Source organism: Somniosus microcephalus, chromosome 1 (assembly GCF_052327205.1).
Source record: "Somniosus microcephalus isolate GS21.2 chromosome 1, FLI_Smic_1.0, whole genome shotgun sequence".
In the NCBI taxonomy this organism is placed as follows: domain Eukaryota; kingdom Metazoa; phylum Chordata; class Chondrichthyes; order Squaliformes; family Somniosidae; genus Somniosus; species Somniosus microcephalus.
Window position 1 is genome coordinate 321,471,605 of NC_140987.1, and position 18,698 is coordinate 321,490,302.

The 18,698-nt window shown below is 48.8% G+C and overlaps 1 protein-coding gene across 1 annotated transcript in view; it reads right to left on the reverse strand.

Annotated features, from left to right (window-relative positions):
- Positions 1-18,698, reverse strand: part of btk (Bruton agammaglobulinemia tyrosine kinase) — a 407,843-nt gene that overhangs the window by 235,956 nt on the left and 153,189 nt on the right. Inside the window, exons 8-9 of the mRNA XM_085987158.1 lie at positions 10,839-10,893; positions 8,349-8,428 (exon numbers count right to left, since the gene is read on the reverse strand). Coding sequence (XP_085843284.1) covers positions 8,349-8,428; positions 10,839-10,893 — 135 coding nt within the window. The remainder of the gene's footprint in view (positions 1-8,348; positions 8,429-10,838; positions 10,894-18,698) is intronic.

An 18,698-nucleotide genomic window follows, 5' to 3' on the forward strand; every position in this document is an offset into this window, starting at 1 on the left:
GCACTGTTCACCACTGTTCGTTATAACTGTATCACTGACCACTATTGTATCACGGTACGAGGTCGCCTCTTGCCACACTGCTATACCTGGGATGACCACTGCCGACTCCGCCTTGGCTCCACCCACCAGGCCAGGTATAAAGGTGAGCGACTGGCTGGTATTCCTCCTGCTTGGATCGGATCACCCACGAGAGTGGGCTCTGTTATTTAGTCAATAAAAACCTTTAGTCACCTTCGTAACTCTTCGCCTTTTATTGGAGGAATTGATAGGTATATCACTGAGATATTGGAGATGGAGAGAGACACACTGAGATATTGGAGATGGAGGGAGAGACACACTGAGGTATTGGTGATGGAGAGAGGCACAATGAGATATTGGAGATGGAGGGAGAGACACACTGAGATATTGCTGATGGAGGGAGAGACACACTGAGATATTGCTGATGGAGGGAGAGACACACTGAGATATTGGTGATGGAGAGAGACACACTGAGATATTGGAGATGGAGGGAGAGACACACTGAGATATTGGAGATGGAGGGAGAGACACACTGAGATATTGGAGATGGAGAGAGAGGCACACTGAGATATTGGAGATGGAGGGAGAGACACACTGAGATATTGGAGGTGGAGAGAGAGAGACACACTGAGATATTGGAGATGGAGGGAGAGACACACTGAGATATTGGAGATGGAGGGATAGACACACTGAGATATTGGAGATGGAGAGAGAGACACACTGAGATATTGGAGATGGAGGGAGAGACACACTGAGATATTGGAGATGGAGAGAGAGACACACTGCGATATTGGAGATGGAGGGAGAGACACACTGAGATATTGGAGATGGAGAGAGAGACACACTGAGATATTGGAGATGGAGAGACACTGAGATATTGGAGATGGAGGGAAAGACACACTGAGATATTGGAGATGGAGAGAGAGACACACTGAGATATTGGAGATGGAGGGAGAGACACACTGAGATATTGGAGATGGAGGGAGAGACACACTGAGATATAGGAGATGGAGGGAGAGAGACACTGAGATATTGGAGATGGAGGGAGAGACACACTGAGATATTGGAGATGGAGAGAGAGACACTGAGATATTGGAGATGGAGGGAGAGACACACTGAGATATTGGAGATGGAGGGAGAGACACACTGAGATATTGGTGATGGAGAGAGAGACACACTGAGATATTGGAGATGGAGGGAGAGACACACTGAGATATTGGAGATGGAGAGAGAGACACACTGAGATATTGGAGATGGAGGGAGAGACACACTGAGATATTGGAGATGGAGGGAGAGACACACTGAGATATTGGAGATGGAGGGAGAGAGACACTGAGATATTGGAGATGGAGGGAGAGACACACTGAGATATTGGAGATGGAGGGAGAGAGACACACTGAGATATTGGAGATGGAGGGAGAGACACACTGGGACATTGGAGATGGAGGGAGAGAGACACACTGAGATATTGGAGATGGAGGGAGAGACACACTGAGATATTGGAGATGGAGGGAGAGACACACTGAGATATTGGAGATGGAGGGAGAGACACACTGAGATATTGGTGATGGAGGGAGAGACACAATGAGATATTGGAGATGGAGGGAGAGACACACTGAGATATTGGAGATGGAGGGAGAGACACACTGAGATATTGGTGATGGAGAGAGACACACTGAGATATTGGAGATGGAGGGAGAGACACACTGAGATATTGGAGATGGAGAGAGACACACTGAGATATTGGAGATGGAGAGAGAGACACACTGAGATATTGGAGATGGAGAGAGAGGCACACTGAGGTATTGGAGATGGAGGGAGAGACACACTGAGATATTGGAGATGGAGGGAGAGACACACTGAGATATTAGAGATGGAGGGAGAGACACACTGAGATATTGGAGATGGAGGGAGAGACACACTGAGATATTGGAGATGGAGGGAGAGACACTGAGATATTGGAGATGGAGGGAGAGACACACTGAGATATTGGAGATGGAGGGAGAGACACACTGAGATATTGGAGATGGAGGGAGAGACACTGAGATATTGGAGATGGAGGGAGAGACACACTGAGATATTGGAGATGGAGGGAGAGACACACTGAGATATTGGAGATGGAGGGAGAGACACACTGAGATATTGGAGATGGAGAGAGACACACTGAGATATTGGAGATGGAGAGAGAGACACACTGAGATATTGGAGATGGAGGGAGAGACACACTGAGATATTGGAGATGGAGAGAGAGAGACACACTGAGATATTGGAGATGGAGAGAGAGAGACACACTGAGATATTGGAGATGGAGGGAGAGACACTGAGATATTGGAGATGGAGGGAGAGACACACTGAGATATTGGAGATGGAGGGAGAGACACACTGAGATATTGGAGATGGAGGGAGAGACACACTGAGATAATAGAGATGGAGGGAGAGACACACTGAGATATTGGAGATGGAGAGAGAGACACACTGAGATATTGGAGATGGAGAGAGACACACTGAGATATTGGAGATGGAGGGAGAGACACACTGAGATATTGGAGATGGAGGGAGAGACACACTGAGATATTGGAGATGGAGGGAGAGACACACTGAGATATTGGAGATGGAGGGAGACACACTGAGATATTGGAGATGGAGGGAGAGACACACTGAGATATTGGAGATGGAGAGAGAGAGACACACTGAGATATTGGAGATGGAGGGAGGGAGACACTGAGATATTGGATATGGAGGGAGAGACACACTGAGGTACTGGAGATGGAGAGAGAGAGACACACTGAGATATTGGAGATGGAGGGAGAGACACACTGAGATATTGGAGATGGAGAGAGAGAGACACACTGAGATATTGGAGATGGAGAGAGAGACACACTGAGATATTGTAGATGGAGGGAGAGACACACTGAGATATTGGAGATGGAGGGAGAGACACACTGAGATATTGGAGATGGAGAGAGAGACACACTGAGATATTGGAGATGGAGGGAAAGACACACTGAGATATTGGAGATGGAGAGAGAGACACACTGAGATATTGGAGATGGAGGGAGACACACTGAGATATTGGAGATGGAGGGAGAGACACACTGAGATATTGGAGATGGAGGGAGAGAGACACACTGAGATATTGGAGATGGAGGGAGAGACACACTGAGATACTGGAGATGGAGAGAGAGACACACTGAGATATTGGAGATGGAGGGAGAGACACACTGAGATATTGGAGATGGAGGGAGAGACACACTGAGATATTGGAGATGGAGGGAGAGACACACTGAGATATTGGAGATGAAGAGAGAGACACACTGAGATATTGGAGATGGAGGGAGAGACACACTGAGATACTGGAGATGGAGAGAGAGACACACTGAGATATTGGAGATGGAGAGAGAGAAACACTGAGATATTGGAGATGGAGGGAGAGACACACTGAGCTATTGGAGATGGAGGGAGAGACACACTGAGATATTGGAGATGGAGAGAGAGACACACTGAGATATTGGTGATGGAGGGAGAGACACACTGAGATATTGGAGATGGAGGGAGAGACACACTGAGATATTGGAGATGGAGGGAGAGACACACTGAGATATTGGAGATGGAGGGAGAGACACACTGAGATATTGGAGATGGAGGGAGAAACACACTGAGATATTGGAGATGGAGGGAGAGACACACTGAGATATTGGAGATGGAGGGAGAGACACACTGGGATATTGGAGTTGGAGGGAGAAACACACTGAGATATTGGAGATGGAGGGAGAGACACACTGAGATATTGGAGATGGAGGGAGAGACACACTGAGATATTGGAGATGGAGGGAGAGACACACTGAGATATTGGAGATGGAGAGAGAGACACACTGAGATATTGGAGATGGAGGGAGAGACACACTGAGATATTGGAGATGGAGGGAGAGACAAACTGAGATTTTGGAGATGGAGAGAGAGAGACACACTGAGATATTGGAGATGGAGGGAGAGACACACTGAGATATTGGAGATGGAGGGAGAGACACACTGAGATATTGGAGATGGAGGGAGAGACACACTGAGATATTGGAGATGGAGGGAGAGACACACTGGGATATTGGAGTTGGAGGGAGAAACACACTGAGATATTGGAGATGGAGGGAGAGACACACTGAGATATTGGAGATGGAGGGAGAGACACACTGAGATATTGGAGATGGAGGGAGAGACACACTGAGATATTGGAGATGGAGAGAGAGACACACTGAGATATTGGAGATGGAGGGAGAGACACACTGAGATATTGGAGATGGAGGGAGAGACAAACTGAGATTTTGGAGATGGAGAGAGAGAGACACACTGAGATATTGGAGATGGAGGGAGAGACACACTGAGATATTGGAGATGGAGGGAGAGACACACTGAGATATTGGTGATGGAGGGACAGACACACTGAGATATTGGAGATGGAGGGAGAGACACACTGAGATATTGGAGATGGAGGGAGAGACACACTGAGATATTGGAGATGGAGGGAGAGACACACTGAGATATTGGAGATGGAGAGAGAGACACACTGAGATATTGGAGATGGAGGGAAAGACACACTGAGATATTGGAGATGGAGAGAGAGACACACTGAGATATTGGAGATGTAGGGAGACACACTGAGATATTGGAGATGGAGGGAGAGACACACTGAGATATTGGAGATGGAGGGAGAGAGACACACTGAGATATTGGAGATGGAGGGAGAGACACACTGAGATACTGGAGATGGAGAGAGAGACACACTGAGATATTGGAGATGGAGGGAGAGACACACTGAGATATTGGAGATGGAGGGAGAGACACACTGAGATATTGGAGATGGAGGGAGAGACACACTGAGATATTGGAGATGAAGAGAGAGACACACTGAGATATTGGAGATGGAGGGAGAGACACACTGAGATACTGGAGATGGAGAGAGAGACACACTGAGATATTGGAGATGGAGAGAGAGAAACACTGAGATATTGGAGATGGAGGGAGAGACACACTGAGCTATTGGAGATGGAGGGAGAGACACACTGAGATATTGGAGATGGAGAGAGAGACACACTGAGATATTGGTGATGGAGGGAGAGACACACTGAGATATTGGAGATGGAGGGAGAGACACACTGAGATATTGGAGATGGAGGGAGAGACACACTGAGATATTGGAGATGGAGGGAGAGACACACTGAGATATTGGAGATGGAGGGAGAAACACACTGAGATATTGGAGATGGAGGGAGAGACACACTGAGATATTGGAGATGGAGGGAGAGACACACTGAGATATTGGAGTTGGAGGGAGAAACACACTGAGATATTGGAGATGGAGGGAGAGACACACTGAGATATTGGAGATGGAGGGAGAGACACACTGAGATATTGGAGATGGAGGGAGAGACACACTGAGATATTGGAGATGGAGAGAGAGACACACTGAGATATTGGAGATGGAGGGAGAGACACACTGAGATATTGGAGATGGAGGGAGAGACAAACTGAGATTTTGGAGATGGAGAGAGAGAGACACACTGAGATATTGGAGATGGAGGGAGAGACACACTGAGATATTGGAGATGGAGGGAGAGACACACTGAGATATTGGTGATGGAGGGACAGACACACTGAGATATTGGAGATGGAGGGAGAGACACACTGAGATATTGGAGATGGAGGGAGAGACACACTGAGATATTGGAGATGGAGGGAGAGACACACTGAGATATTGGAGATGGAGGGAGAGACACACTGAGATATTGGAGATGGAGGGAGAGACACACTGAGATATTGGAGATGGAGAGAGACACACTGAGATATTGGAGATGGAGGGAGAGACACACTGAGATATTGGAGATGGAGGGAGAGGCACACTGAGATATTGGAGATGGAGGGAGAGACACACTGAGATATTGGAGATGGAGGGAGAGACACATTGAGATATTGGAGATGGAGGGAGAGACACACTGAGATATTGGAGATGGAGGGAGAGACACACTGAGATATTGGAGATGGAGGGAGAGACACTGAGATATTGGAGATGGAGAGAGAGACACACTGAGATATTGGAGATGGAGGGAGAGACACATTGAGATATTGGAGATGGAGGGAGAGACACACTGAGATATTGGAGATGGAGGGAGAGACACACTGAGATATTGGAGATGGAGGGAGAGACACACTGAGATATTGGAGATGGAGGGAGAGACACACTGAGATATTGGAGACGGAGGGAGAGACACACTGAGATATTGGAGATGGAGGGAGAGACACACTGAGATATTGGAGATGGAGAGAGAGACACACTGAGATATTGGAGATGGAGGGAGAGACACATTGAGATATTGGAGATGGAGGGAGAGACACACTGAGATATTGGAGATGGAGGGAGAGACACACTGAGATATTGGAGATGGAGGGAGAGACACTGAGCTATTGGAGATGGAGGGAGAGACACACTGAGATATTGGAGATGGAGGGAGAGACACTGAGATATTGGAGATGGAGGGAGAGACACACTGAGATATTGGAGATGGAGGGAGAGACAAACTGAGATATTGGAGATGGAGAGAGAGAGACACACTGAGATATTGGAGATGGAGGGTGAGACACACTGAGATATTGGAGATGGAGAGAGAGACACACTGAGATATTGGAGATGGAGGGAGAGATACACTGAGATATTGGTGATGGAGGGAGAGACACACTGAGATATTGGAGATGGAGGGAGAGACACACTGAGATATTGGAGATGGAGGGAGAGACACACTGAGATATTGGAGATGGAGGGAGAGACACACTGAGATATTGGAGATGGAGGGAGAGACACACTGAGATATTGGAGATGGAGGGAGAGACACACTGAGATATTGGAGATGGAGGGTGAGTCACACTGAGATATTGGAGATGGAGGGAGAGACACACTGAGATATTGGAGATGGAGGGAGAGACACACTGAGATATTGGAGATGGAGAGAGAGACACACTGAGATATTGGAGAGGGAGAGAGACACACTGAGATATTGGAGATGGAGGGAGAGACACACTGAGATATTGGAGATGGAGAGAGACACACTGAGATATTGGAGATGGAGGGAGAGACACACTGAGATATTGGAGATGGAGGGAGAGACACACTGAGATATTGGAGATGGAGGGAGAGACACACTGAGATATTGGAGATGGAGGGAGAGACACACTGAGATATTGGAGATGGAGGGAGAGACACACTGAGATATTGGAGATGGAGGGAGAGACACACTGAGATATTGGAGATGGAGGGAGAGACACACTGAGATATTGGAGATGGAGGGAGAGACACACTGAGATATTGGAGACGGAGGGAGAGACACACTGAGATATTGGAGATGGAGGGAGAGACACACTGAGATATTGGAGACGGAGGGAGAGACACACTGAGATTTGGAGATGGAGGGAGAGACACACTGAGATATTGGAGATGGAGGGAGAGACACACTGAGATATTGGAGATGAAGGGAGAGACATTCAGGGAGAGCTGCTTTAGCAAAAGTTCAATCAGCACATGGAATGAACTGCAAGTGCAGGTGGGACAACAGGAAACTGCAGATGGTTTCAAAAGGGAACATGGCAAGTTTCTGCATCTGAAGGGAGTCACGTTTCTGAAATGTTATCAATCTCAAAAGATGGCCATGTTCTCACTAGAAGAGAGAATGTTGAGAGGTGATCTGATTGCTGTTTTAGGATTCTAAAAGGACGAGAGAATGTCGACCGCGATGAGCTGTTTCACCTTGTCCAGAACAGTAGAACCAGAGGACACGGTCTGCGCTCGAAGGGGGGAAATTCAAAACTAATCTGTGGAAACAATATTTCAGTGAGCGAGTGGTCAATCTGTGGAACAGGCTCCCTCGGGAAATGGTGGAAGCAGTTACTGTTGATTCATTCAAATGTAAATAAGCTAGATTTCAGAAAATAACATTTTGGGATCCAGTTGGAGTAATTTGAGACATGACATGGTGAGTGTAGTGAGCTCGGGAGGAAGGGGTGACTTTGGACCTGTGGTTCCCAAAGCTCTCCACCACTGGGCTTTCTCTCGCCTCATGTCTGGGTCTCTTGTAAACTCATTGATAGAGATTGATGCTGTGATTGGTTAACACTCCATTATCGTTGTATCATGTGACTCCCAGGATGGTAGGAGATATACTAGATGGACCTCACTCTTTCCACGTTCAGCAATTCCTTTGTCCCAATGTAAATGGATTGGGCTTGTTGGCCAATCTCTTGTCTGAAGTCTGTTATGTTATTAAACAATTGAACGGTGGAGCTCGACCTACCCTGGAGCTTTGCTGAAGACAGACATTGTGTATTTTCCAGCCTGACTCGAGTCCCTGAGCAGGAATGCACCTTCCTTACCCTACGAAAGAAACACAGATTATTGCACGGACAGGCAAAAGAACCCCACAGAAGACCAAAGGGCCTCAACATCTCAAAGATTAAGACTAAAAACAAAGCAACAAAGATAAAAAAAAGACAGGAATTTAGTACAAGACGTGTTTGCTGAGGTGACTCACTGCTACAGTAAGGACACCAAAGCATAGCTCGAGGGATTGGGCAATCCAAATCCAGCCCAGGCAGAGGAGTTAAGAGTGAGCGGCGACTCACGGGAGCTACAAGGCCCAGCAGCCTCCTACCAGCTCCCAGGGAGCAGTCCCACAGTTCTAAGGATGGTATCAAATTGAAAACGAAGGCATACAATGTTGCCAAGATTGGTGGGAGGCCAGAGGATTGGGAAATTTTTAAAAACCAGCAAAGGATGACTGAAAAAAAATAAAGAGAGAGAAGATGAATTATGAGAGTAAATTGGCAAGAAATATTAAAACAGATAGTAAGAGCTTCTACAGGTATATAAAAAGGAAGAGGGTAGCTAAAGTAAATGTTGGTCCCTTAGAGGATGAGACTGGGGAATTAATAATGGGGAACGGGGAAATGGCAGAGACTCTGAACAAATATTTTTTATCTGTCTTCACTGTAGAAGACACTAACAACATCCCAATAATGGATAATCAAGCGGCCACAAGGAGGGGGGAACTAAAGACAATCCCTATCACTAAGGAAAAAGTACTTGGTAAAATAATGGGACTAAAAGACGACACGTCCCCTGGACCAGATGGTCTGCATCCCAGGGTCTTAAAAGAAGTGGCTGCAGAGATTGTGGATGCATTGGTTGCAATATACCAAAATTCCCTGGACTCTGGAGAGGTCCCAGCGGATTGGAAAACCGCAAATGTAACACTCCTATTTAAGAAAGGAGGGAGACAAAATGCAGGAAATTACAGACCAGTTAACCTAACATCTGTCGTTGGGAAAATGCTAGAGTCCTTCATTAAGGAAGCAGCAGCAGGGCATTTGGAAAATCATAATGCAGTCAAGCAGAATCAGCATGGTTTTATGAAAGGGAAATCATGTTTAACAAATTTGCTGGGTACTGGGTACAGTTTTGGTCTCCTTATTTAAGGAAGGATATATTTGCATTGGAGGCAGTTCAGAGATGATTCATTAGGTTAATTCCAGAGATGAGGGGGTTGACTTATGAGGAAAGGTTGAGCAGGCTGGGCCTATACTCATTGGAATTTAGAAGAATGAGAGGGGATCTTATCAAAACATATAAGATACTGAGGGGGCTAGACAAGGTAGATGTAGAGAGGATGTTTCCCCTTGTGGGGAAATCTAGAACTCGGGGGCACAGTCTCGGAATAAAGGGACGCCCTTTTAGAACTGAGATGAGGAGGAAATTCTTCTCTCAGAGGGTCGTAAATCTGTGGGATTCTCTGCCCCAGAGAGCCGTGGAGGCTGGGTCATTAAATACATTTAAGGTGGAGTAGGGCAGATTTTTGCAAGATAAGGGAGTGAAGGGTTATGGGGAGCGGGCAGGGAAGTGGCTTTGAGCCCAAGATCAGCCATGATCTTATTGAATGGCGGAGCAGGCTCGAGGGCCAAGTGGCCTATTCCTGCTCCTATTTCTTATGTTCTTATGTTCCAAACTGCTCCAGTCTGGGACCGCATGCTACATATTCCAAACAGTGAACTCCATGTACCAGCAATTAATACAATTTACTACATTGTAGATTGACTTCTTTGCAGATGTCAATCACAGCAAAGGTCACAAGACTGCAGGTAACGGAAAATTCTATGCATAGATTCGGAGGCTCTTCAGCACATGGAGCCCAGGGACAGCATTGAACAGTGTAGAGGAGCTTTACTCTGTATCTAACCCATGGTGTAACTGCCCTGGGAGTGTTTGATGGGACAGTGTAGAGGGAGCTTTACTCTGTTATCTAACCCGTGCTGTACCTGTCCTGGGAGTGTTTGATGGGACAGTGTAGAGGGAGCTTTACTCTGTAGCTAACCCATGCTGTACCTGCCCTGGGAGTGTTTGATGGGACAGTGTAGAGGGAGCTTTGCTCTGTATCAAACCCGTGCTGTACCTGCCCTGGGAGTGTTTGATGGGGACAGTGTAGAGGGAGCTTTACTCTGTATCTAACCCGTGCTGTACCTGCCCTGGGAGTGTTTGATGTGACAGTGTAGAGGGACCTTTACGCTGTATCTAACCCGTGCTGTACCTGCCCTTGGAGTGTTTGATGGGGACAGTGTAGAGGGAGCTTTACTCTGTATCTAACCCGTGCTGTACCTGCCCTGGGAGTGTTTGATGGGACAGTGGGCAGTGTTCATTTCCTGACTACTGATCTCTCGTTTGCACAATATTAACTGTTTAACACGGCTGACACAAAGTATTTTGAAGGTGAAGGGTAAATAACAATCTTTACCTCCTGTTTCAGAAGCTGCTCTGCTTTACTCCTGGTAATTTCTTTGCTGTACCATCTGTGTGAACACAAGACACAAGCAGTCAATACTTCTGGTCATATGCAAATCTGCAGTGTGGTCACTTGAATTTGTTCTTATTTATTTGTTGCCTAATTGTTTCTCTGGGAATATTAGGTGTGTTGGAAGGGAGTACAGGAATAGCAAGCGAGGTCTGCCCTCGGGCAAGGCCTACAGCACATGGCTTGAGCCAATCCTCAAGGCTTACTCCTGGTGCTGAATCAGTGTCAGCTGTGGTCCAGGGGGGGAATATTCTTGCCTCTGAGACAGAAGGTCGTGGATTCAAGTCCCACTCCAGAAACTTGAGCACAAAATCGAGGCTGACACTCAAGACAGTACTGAGGGAGCGCTGCACTGTCAGAGGGGCAATGCTGAGGGAGCACTGCACTGTCAGAGGGGCAGTGCTGAGGGAGCACTGCACTGTCAGAGGGGCAGTACTGAGGGAGCACTGCACTGTCGCAGGGGCAGTACTGAGGGAGCACTGCACTGTCATAATGGCAGTACTGAGGGAGAGCTGCACTGTCGGAGGGGCAGTACTGAGGGAGCGCTGCACTGTCGGAGGGGCAGTACTGAGGGAGAGCTGCACTGTCAGAGGGGCAGTACTGAGGGAGAGCTGCACTGTCGGAGGGGCAGTACTGAGGGAGAGCTGCACTGTCGGAGGGGCAGTACTGAGGGAGAGCTGCACTGTCGGAGGGGCAGTACTGAGGGAGAGCTGCACTGTCGGAGGGGCAGTACTGAGGGAGAGCTGCACTGTCGGAGGGGCAGTACTGAGGGAGAGCTGCACTGTCGGAGGGGCAGTACTGAGGGAGAGCTGCACTGTCGGAGGGGCAGTACTGAGGGAGAGCTGCACTGTCAGAGGGGCAGTACTGAGGGAGCGCTGCACTGTCGGAGGGGCAGTACTGAGGGAGAGCTGCACTGTCGGAGGGGCAGTACTGAGGGAGAGCTGCACTGTCGGAGGGGCAGTACTGAGGGAGAGCTGCACTGTCGGAGGGGCAGTACTGAGGGAGAGCTGCACTGTCGGAGGGGCAGTACTGAGGGAGAGCTGCACTGTCGGAGGGGCAGTACTGAGGGAGCGCTGCACTGTCGGAGGGGCAGTACTGAGGGAGAGCTGCACTGTCGGAGGGGCAGTACTGAGGGAGAGCTGCACTGTCGGAGGGGCAGTACTGAGGGAGAGCTGCACTGTCAGAGGGGCAGTACTGAGGGAGAGCTGCACTGTCAGAGGGGCAGTACTGAGGGAGCGCTGCACTGTCGGAGGGTCAGTACTGAGGGAGAGCTGCACAGTCGGAGGGTCAGTACTGAGGGAGCGCTGCACTGTCGGAGGGGCAGTACTGAGGGAGCGCTGCACTGTCAGAGGGGCAGTACTGAGGGAGAGCTGCACTGTCGGAGGGGCAGTACTGAGGGAGTGCTGCACAGTCGGAGGGTCAGTACTGAGGGATTGCTGCACTGTCAGAGGGGCAGTACTGAGGGAGCGCTGCACAGTCGGAAGGGCAGTACTGAGGGAGCGCTGCACTGTCAGAGGGGCAGTACTGAGGGAGCGCTGCACAGTCGGAAGGGCAGTACTGAGGGAGGGCTGCACAGTCGCAGGGTCATAGAATAGAATCATAGAAAGTTACAGCACGGAAGGAGGCCATTTCGGCCCATCGTGTCCGCGCCAGCCAACAAAGAGCTATCCAGCCTAATCCCACTTCCCAGCTCTTGGTCCTTGTCCTGCAGGTTACCACGTCCCAAGTGCACATCTAAGTTCTTTTTAAATGTGGTTAGGGTTCCTGCCTCTACCACCCTCTCAGGCAGTGAGTTCCAGACGCCCAGAACACTCTGGGTGAAGAAATTTCCTCTCAAATCCCCTCTAAACCTTCCACCAATTTCTTTAAATCTGTGCCCCCTGGTTTTTGATCCCTCTGCTAAGGGAAATATGTCCTTTCTATCCATAGAAACATAGAAGATAGGAGCAGGAGTAGGCCATTCGGCCCCTCTAGCCTGCTCCGCCATTCAATGAGATCATGGCTGATCATCCAAACTCAGTACCCTGTCCTTGCCTTCTCCCCATATCCCTTGATCTCTTTAGCCTTAAGAAATATATCTAACTCCTTCTTGAATATATTTAATGAATTGGCCTCAACTGCCTTCTGTGGTAGAGAATTCCACAGCACCACTCTCTGGGTGAAGAAATTCCTCATCTCAGCCCTAAATGGCTTACCCCTTATCCTTAGACTGTGACCCCTGGTTCTGGACTCCCCGACCATCGGGAACATCCTTCCAGCATCTAATCTGTCTAGTCCTGTTAGAATTTTATAAGTTTCAATGAGATCCCCTCTCATTCTTCTAAAGTCCAGCGAGTATAAGCCCAATCGACCCAATCTCTCCTCATACGTCATTCCTGCCATCCCAGGTATCAGTCTGGTGAATCTTCGCTGCACTCCCTCCATGGCAAGAACATCCTTCCTCAGATAAGACGACTAAAACTGCACACAATACTCAAGGTGTGGTCTCACCAAGGCCCTGTACAACTGCAGCAAGATATCCTTGTTCCTGTACTCAAACCCTCTCGCTACAAAGGCCAACATACCATTTGCCTTCTTAACCGCCTGCTGCACATTCATGCTTACCTTCAGTGACTGGTGCACAAGGACACCCAGGTCTCGTTGCACTTCCCCTTCTCCCAATCTATTGCCGTTCAGATAATAATCTGTCTTCCTGTTTTGGCCACCAAAGTGGATAACCTCACATTTATCCACATTATACTGCATCTGCCATGCATCTGCCCAATCACCCAACCTGTCCAAATCATACTGGAGTTTCTCGGCATCCTCCTCACAGCACAAACGCCCACCCAGCTTTGTGTCGTCTGCAAACCTGGAGATATTACATCCAGTCCCCTCGTCTAGATCATTAATATATATTGTGAATAGCTGGGGTCCTAGGACCGATCCCTGCGGTACCCCACTAGTCACTGCCTGCCACTCGGAAAAAGACCCGTTTATTCCAACTCTTTGCTTCCTGTCTGCCAACCAGTTCTCTATCCAAGTCAGTACCTTGCCCCCAATCCCATGTGCCTTAACTTTACACGCTAATCTCTTATGCGGGACCTTATCGAAAGCCTTCTGAAAGTCCAAATACACCACATCCACTGGTTCTCCCTTATCTATTCTACCAGTTACATCCTCAAAAAATTCCAGTAAATTAGCCAAGCACGATTTACCTTTTGTAAATCCATGTTTACTTTGTCCGATCCTGTCACTGTTTTCAAAGTGCTCTGCTATTACATCTTTTATAATGGACTCTAGCATTTTCCCCACTACCGATGTCAGGCTTACTCTCGACCACCTTTTTTGAACAGTGGGGTAACATTAGCTACCCTCCAATCCATGGGAACTGTTCCAGAGTCTATAGAATTTTGGAAGATGACCAGCAATGCATCTACTATTTCTAGGGCCACTTCCTTAAGTACCCTAGGATGTAGATTATCAGGCCCTAGGGATTTATCGGCCTTCAATCCCGTCAATTTCCCTAACACCATTTCCCTACAAATACTGATTTCATTCAGTTTCTCCCTCTCATTAGACCCTATGTTCCCTGACATCTCTGGGAGGTTATTTGTGTCCTTCTTTGCGAAGACAGAACCAAAGTATGTATTTAATTGGTCTGCCATTTCTTTGCTCCCCATTATAAATTCCCCTGATTCTGACTGCAAGGGACCTACGCTTGACTTCACCAATCTTTTTCTCTTCACACATATTTATAAAAGCTTTTACAGTCAGTTTTTATGTTCCCTGCAAGCTTACTCTCATATTCTATTTTCCCCCTCTTAATTAATCCCTTTGTCTTCCTTTGCTAAATCCTAAACTGCTTCCAATCCTCAGGTTTACTGCTTTTTCTGGCCAATTTAAATGTTCTCTCCTTGGATCTTATGCGATCCCTAATTTCTCTTGTTAGCCACGGTTGAGTCACCTTTTTTGTTTTATTTTTATGCCAAACAGGGATGAACAAATTCTGTAGTTCATCCATGCGATCTTTGAATGTTTGCCATTGCCTATCCACCGTCAACCCTTTGAGTGCCATTCCCCAATCAATCCTACCCAACTCACGCCTCATACCATCGTAGTTTCCTTTATTTAAATTCAGGACCCTAGTCTCTGAGTCAACTGCTTCACTCTCCATTTTAATGAAGAATTCTATCATATTATGATCCACTTTATCTATGCCCCTCATAATTTTATACACCTCAATAAGGTCTCCCCTCAGCCTGCTCTGTTCCAAGGAAAACAGACCCAGACTATCCAGTGTTTCCTCATAGCTAAGATTCTCTACTCCCGGCAACATTCTTGTAAATCTCCTCTGTACCCTCTCCAGTGCAATCACATCTTTCCTGTAATGTGCTGACCAGAACTGCACGCAGTATTCTAGCTGAGGCCTAACTAGTGTTTTATGCAGTTGAAGCATAACCCCCTGCTCTTGTATTCTATGCCATGGCTAATAAAGGCAAGAATTCCGTGTGCCTTCTTAACCACCTTATCTACCTGGCCTGCTACCTTCAGGGATCTGGGGACATGCACTATAAGTTCCCATTGTTCCTCGACACTACTCAGTGTCCTACCATTTAATGTGAATTCCCTTTCCTTGTTAGCCCTCCCCAAATGCATTACCTCACACTTCTCCGGATTGAATTCCATTTGCCACTGTTCTGCCCACCTGACTAATTTATTGATATCCTCCTGTAATCTACAGCTTCCTTCTTCAGTATCAACCACACAGCCGATTTTAGTATCATCTGCAAACTTCGTAATCATACCCCCTATATTCAAGTCTAGATCATTGATATAGACCACAAAAAGCAAAGTGCAGAACCCCACTGGAAACAGCCTTCCAGTCACAAAAACACCCATCAACCATTACCCTCTGCTTCCTGTCTCCGAGCCAGTTTTGAATGCAACTTGACACTTTGCCCTGGATCCCATGGGCTTTTAACTTCGTGACCAGTCTGCCATGTGGAACCTTATCAAAAGCCTTGCTAAAGTCCATATATACTACATCAATCGCATTACCCTCATCTACCCGCCTTGTTACCGCCTCAAAAAATTAAATCAAGTTTGTCAGACACGACCTTCCCTTAACAAATCCATGCTGACTATCCTTGATTAATCCGTATCTTTCTAAATGAAGATTTATTCTGTCCTTCAGAATTCTTTCCAATAATTTTTCCACCATCGAGGTTAGGCTGACTGGCCTGTAATTACTCGGTCTATCCTTTTCTCCCTCTGTACTGAGGGAGCCCTGCACAGTCGCAGGGTCAATACTGAGGGAGCACTGCACTGTTGGAAGGGCAGTACTGAAGGAGCGCTGAACAGTCGGAGGGGCAGTACTGAGGGAGCGCTGCACTGTCGGAGGGGCAGTACTGAGGGAGTGTTGCACTGTCGGAAGGGCAGTACTGAGGGAGCGCTGCACTGGCGGAGGGTCAGTACTGAGGGAGTGCCGCATTGTCAGAGGGGCAGTATTGAGGGAGCACTGCACTGTCAGAGGGGCAGTACTGAAGGAGTGCTGCACTGTCAGAGGGGCAGTACTGAGGGAGCGCCGCACTGTCGGAGGGGCAGTACTGAGGGAGCGCCGCACTGTCGGAGGGGCAGTACTGAGGGAGCACTGCACTGTCGGAGGGGCAGTACTGTTGGAGCGCTGCACTGTAAGAGTGGCAGAACTGAGGGAGCGCTGCACTGTCGGAGGTGCTGTCTTTCGGATGAGATGTTAAACCGAGGCCCCATCTACTCTCTCAGGTCGCCATAAACGATCCCATGGCACTATTCGAAGCAGTGCAGGAGAGTTCTCCCTGATATGTGCCAATATTTATCCCTTAACCAACATCAATAAAAAGCTGAGTATCTGGTCATTATCACATTGCAGTTTATGGGATCTTGCTGTGTGTAAATTGGCTGTTGCGTCTCCTACATTACAACAGTGACTACACTTCAAAAAGTACTTCATTGGCTGTGAACTGCTTTGGGATGTCCTGAGGTCGTGAAAGATGCTATAGAATTACCAGTTCTTTCATTTTATTCTTCCAGTATCTCCTTGGGATGGGCTCCCACTGCCTAGCGAGAATCGTGCTCGAGGCCCGCTATGAATGCGCACTCACTGGGGTCACGGTGGGATGGGGTGAGGAGTGGGTGAGCAAGGGATTGCGCCCGTGTTACCTCAGGTCCAAGCGTCCTGGACTTGAAGGTAAGCCCAAAACGATGGCCTCGGACCAGAGCCTGGCAGGACGGCCCACTGCAGAATTCTCACTGTAACAACTCTCACCCCAACATCTCACCGTGAGCCGGGATAGTGCCGACTCTCACCCCAACATCTCACCGTGAGCCGGGATAGTCCCGACTCTCACCCCAACATCTCACCGTGAGCCGGGATAGTCCCGACTCTCACCTCAACATCTCACCGTGAGCTGGGATAGTCCCGACTCTCACCCCAACATCTCACTGTGAGCCAGGATAGTCCCGACTCTCACCTCAACATCTCACCGTGAGCCGGGATAGTCCCGACTCTCACCTCAACATCTCACCATGAGCTGGGATAGTCCCGACTCTCACCTCAACATCTCACCGTGAGCCGGGATAGTCCCGACTCTCACCTCAACATCTCACCGTGAGCTGGGATAGTCCCGACTCTCACCACAACATCTCACCGTGAGCTGGGATAGTCCAGACTCTCACCTCAACATCTCACCGTGAGCTGGGATAGTCCCGACTCTCACCTCAAAATCTCACTGTGAGCCGGGATAGTCCCGACTCTCACCCCAACAACTCACTGTGAGCTGGGACAGTCCCGACTCTCACCCCAACATCTCACCGTGAGCCGGGATAGTCCCGACTCTCACCCCAACATCTCACCGTGAGCCGGGATAGTCCCGACTCTCAGCCCAACATCTCACCGTGAGCTGGGATAGTCCCAACTCTCACCCCAACATCTCACCGTGAGCCGGGATAGTCCCGACTCTCACCCCAACATCTCACCGTGAGCCGGGATAGTCCCGACTCTCACCCCAACATCTCACCGTGAGCCGGGATAGTCCCGACTCTCACCCCAACATCTCACCGTGAGCCGGGATAGTCCCGACTCTCACCTCAACATCTCACCGTGAGCTGGGATAGTCCCGACTCTCACCACAACATCTCACCGTGAGCTGGGATAGTCCAGACTCTCACCTCAACATCTCACCGTGAGCTGGGATAGTCCCGACTCTCACCTCAAAATCTCACTGTGAGCCGGGATAGTCCCGACTCTCACCCCAACAACTCACTGTGAGCTGGGACAGTCCCGACTCTCACCCCAACATCTCACCGTGAGCCGGGATAGTCCCGACTCTCACCCCAACATCTCACCGTGAGCCGGGATAGTCCCGACTCTCAGCCCAACATCTCACCGTGAGCTGGGATAGTCCCAACTCTCACCCCAACATCTCACCGTGAGCCGGGATAGTCCCGACTCTCACCCCAACATCTCACCGTGAGCCGGGATAGTCCCGACTCTCACCCCAACATCTCACCGTGAGCCGGGATAGTCCCGACTCTCACCCCAACATCTCACCGTGAGCCGGGATAGTCCCGACTCTCACCTCAACATCTCACCGTGAGCAGGGATAGTCCCGACTCTCACCCCAACATCTCACCGTGAGCCGGGATAGTCCCGACTCTCACCCCAACATCTCACCGTGAGCCGGGATAGTCCCGACTCTCACCCCAACATCTCACCGTGAGCCGGGATAGTCCCGACTGTCACCTCAACATCTCACTGTGAGCTGGGATAGTCCCGACTCTCAC